The sequence below is a fragment of the Cebus imitator genome, unplaced genomic scaffold, assembly GCF_001604975.1.
Source record: "Cebus imitator isolate Cc_AM_T3 unplaced genomic scaffold, Cebus_imitator-1.0 Scaffold266, whole genome shotgun sequence".
NCBI classification, from domain to species: domain Eukaryota; kingdom Metazoa; phylum Chordata; class Mammalia; order Primates; family Cebidae; genus Cebus; species Cebus imitator.
In genome coordinates, this window is record NW_016107581.1 from 1,799,947 (window position 1) to 1,803,171 (window position 3,225).

Here is a 3,225-nt window from a genome sequence, read left to right on the forward strand (position 1 = left end):
GGCTCACTGCAACCTCCACCTCCCTGGTTCAAGTGATTCTCCTGCCTCAGTCTCCCAAGTAGCTGGGACTACAGGCGCCCACCACCACACCCGGCTAATTTTTTGTATTTTTAGTAGAGACAGGGTTTCACCGTGTTGGCCAGGATGGTCTCTATCTCCTGACCTCCTGATCTGCCTGCCTTGGCCTCCCAGAGTGCTGGGATTACAGGCATGAACCACCACGTCCAGCCTTTTTCTTGAGACAGGCTCTCACTCTAGTGCCCAGGCTAGAGTGCAGTGGCACACAGCTCCCTGCAGCCTTGACCTCCTTGGCTCAAGCAATCCTCCCACCTCAGCCTCCCACAGGCATTCACCACCATGCCTGGCTAATTTTTTTATTTTTTATAGTGACAGGGTCTTGCTGTGTTGCTCAGGCTGGTCTGGAACTCCTGGACTCAAGTGATCCACCCGCCTTGGCCTTCCAAGCCCAGGCCTGGGATTACAGGCCTGAACCACCGCACCCGGCCAATTCTCTTTGTTTACTTGTTCATTCACCATCTCCCGCACCAGAATAAAAGGGAAGAGGAGGGCTTTGTCTATCTTTTCTCATACTGCTGGATCCCCAGAGCCTAGCATCTGGCTGGGGACAGAGAAGGTACTCAATACATTTGTTGAATGAATAAATGAATGAACCTTAGTGGGCCTGAGTCCCTGCCCTGCCTGGCCACCACTCAAAGCAACACGGGGGCTAAGGACAGAAACTCCTTAGTTCTTAGGGAGGCAGAGGCTAACAGTCTGAATTCCTAAGACGACGGTGTGCCTGCGACCCCCAAAATCAGAAGAAGAGACCCTCCCTCCCTTTCATAAGACAGAGGTAAGGAGACAGACCCCAGTCCCCAGGGAAGGCAGGAGCTGAGGAAAGAGGAGGCTCCCTTCCAGCCCGTCCCCACATCCCGGCTACCTTTGGTGATATAGAGGTAGAAGAAATCGCAGTAGAGGACTGTCTGCACCAGGCCTGCCACGATGGCAATGAGGTCGAAGAAGCCCTCGAAATGGTAGCGCCAGATCCAGTTGAAGAGATAGAGTGTGCGGTAAACGCCCAGCGCAAACAAGTAGTGGCTGGTGATGGTCTCCGCCTCGCCGGTCTTGCTCACCATGAACAGCTGCGGCAAGATGGCCACCGACTCCAGGTAGATGGAGAAGGTCCAGAGGATCTGCAGAGAGGCCCGGGACAGGATGAGGTGGGAGGGGACAGGGCGGGTGAGAAGGCAGAGGAACACATTGCAGTTACGGGGCAGTGAAGGTGGAGAGAGAAGGAAGGCAATCCAGGCACTACCACGTGCCACAGCTCTGCCTGTTACTGGAATCTCCGATTTAATCATCACCATGGCCCAGCGAGGAGATCCTATGATTAGCACACTTATTCTACCAATGCAGAAACACACCAGAGAAGGTAAGACACTCGCCCAAGACCATGCAGCCAGCAAGCAATGATTTGAACCAAGGATTCGTAGTGTCTGCTCATGAACACTTCGTAATTGTGCCTCTCTGAATGGCAGGCTGGGGTGCGATCTTGTCTTGGAAATTTCCCTTCTTTTTTCTTTCTTTCTTTTTTTTTTTGAGAGGGAGCCTTGCTCTGTCACCGAGGCTGGAGTGCAATGGTGTGATCTTGGCTCACTGCAACCTCCGCCTCCTGAGTTCAAGCGATTCTCTTGCCTCAGCCTCCTGAGTAGCTGGGATTACAGGCACGCAACACCATGCCTGGCTAATTTTTGTATTTTTAGTAGAGACGGAGTTTCACATTGTTGGCCAGGCAGGTCTCAAACTCCTGGCTTCAGGGGGTCCTCTCCCTCGGCCTCCCAAAGTGCTAGGATTACAGGTGTGAGCCACCATGCCAGGCCCACATGCCATTTCTTGCGGCAAGTTGCATTTGCTGTTCCCAAAGCAGGAAAAGCTCCACCCCTACAATGTCACACATCTGCCTCCTCCATATCCTCGCAGCCTCAGCTCATCAGTCACCTCCTGAGAGGGCCCCTCCCTGGCCATTCTTCTCCTAGGACTATCACATCACCCCATCTTATCTCCTTCCTGGCGACTCACACCAGAAACTGAGCACCATGGGGGTTGGGATCCCACTTCTTGTTCACTCCGAGGCCCTGGCACGGAGGACAGCTCCTGAATGAAAGAGTGGGTGAGGATCTATAAAGGAGTCCCCATGCGCTCAGCACGGGCCACCATTTAGGGAGCAGTGATGACCACCATTCGTGGGCAGGACAGGACATCATGGGACAGGGAAGAAGACACTGCAGACATCTGCCAGCCGCTTTTCAGTCCCCAGCTCCCTGAAAGTTCCACCTGGGGTGATCTGTGAGCTACAGGCACACTGAAACCTCCCCTCAGAGAGCAAAGCCAGGTGGCAGGTATGGCTGCTCGGTTGTCTTGGTTTCCAGGAGGCAGGTGGGGAGCACCAGGACGTGGTCATAACAACACATGCTTTTCCAGCATTTATGACACCCAAGGCACTGGCCTAAGCCTTGGCCCCATAAGGTAGGTACACTTGTCATCCCCATCATACAGATGAGGAAACCGAGGCCCAAGGGATGAGAAACATGTCCAGATTCCCACTGACGCAGGCGGAGTCTAGGACCTGCTCCCAGGATCCTCCAGAATTCTCCAGAGAGGCTCTACGCAAGCCAGGTTAGTTGAGGCTACTGGGAAACGTACCCATTAAATTGATGCCTGCTCAACTCTTACCCCTGGGGTTGCCCTTAGGGAACAGCCACAGCTTAGGGAGAGATGGAAGGTCTGTTGCTTTTTTTTGAGACAGAGTTTCATTCTTGTTGCCCAGGCCTCCACTTCCCAGGTTCAAATGATTCTTCTGCCTCAGCCTCCTAAGTAGCTGGGATTACAGGCATGCACCACCATGCCAACTAATTTTGTATTTTCAGTAGAGATGGGTTGGCCAGCTGGTCTCAAACTCCCGACCCCAGGTGATCCGACCACCTTGGCCTCCCAAAGTGCTGGGATTACAGGTGTGAGCCACCTCTCCTGGCCTGGTCCGTTGCATTTTTATCTATTCCATGATATCTGAATTTTTAAAGAATATTTTCCTTATGCAGGGCATGGCAGCTCACTCCTATAATCCCAGCACTTTGGAAAGCCAAGGTGGGCGGATCACTTGAGGCCAGGAGTTCAAGATCAGCCTGGTCAACATGGAAAAAGCTGTCTATCCTAAAAATACAAAAA

At 52.9% G+C, this 3,225-nt stretch overlaps 1 protein-coding gene across 1 annotated transcript in view; it reads right to left on the bottom strand.

Annotated features, from left to right (window-relative positions):
- Nucleotides 1–3,225, bottom strand: part of KDELR1 (KDEL endoplasmic reticulum protein retention receptor 1) — an 8,257-nt gene that overhangs the window by 1,673 nt on the left and 3,359 nt on the right. The window contains exon 4 of the mRNA XM_017500456.1: nt 941–1,193. Within this exon, the coding sequence (XP_017355945.1) occupies nt 941–1,193 (253 nt within the window). The remainder of the gene's footprint in view (nt 1–940; nt 1,194–3,225) is intronic.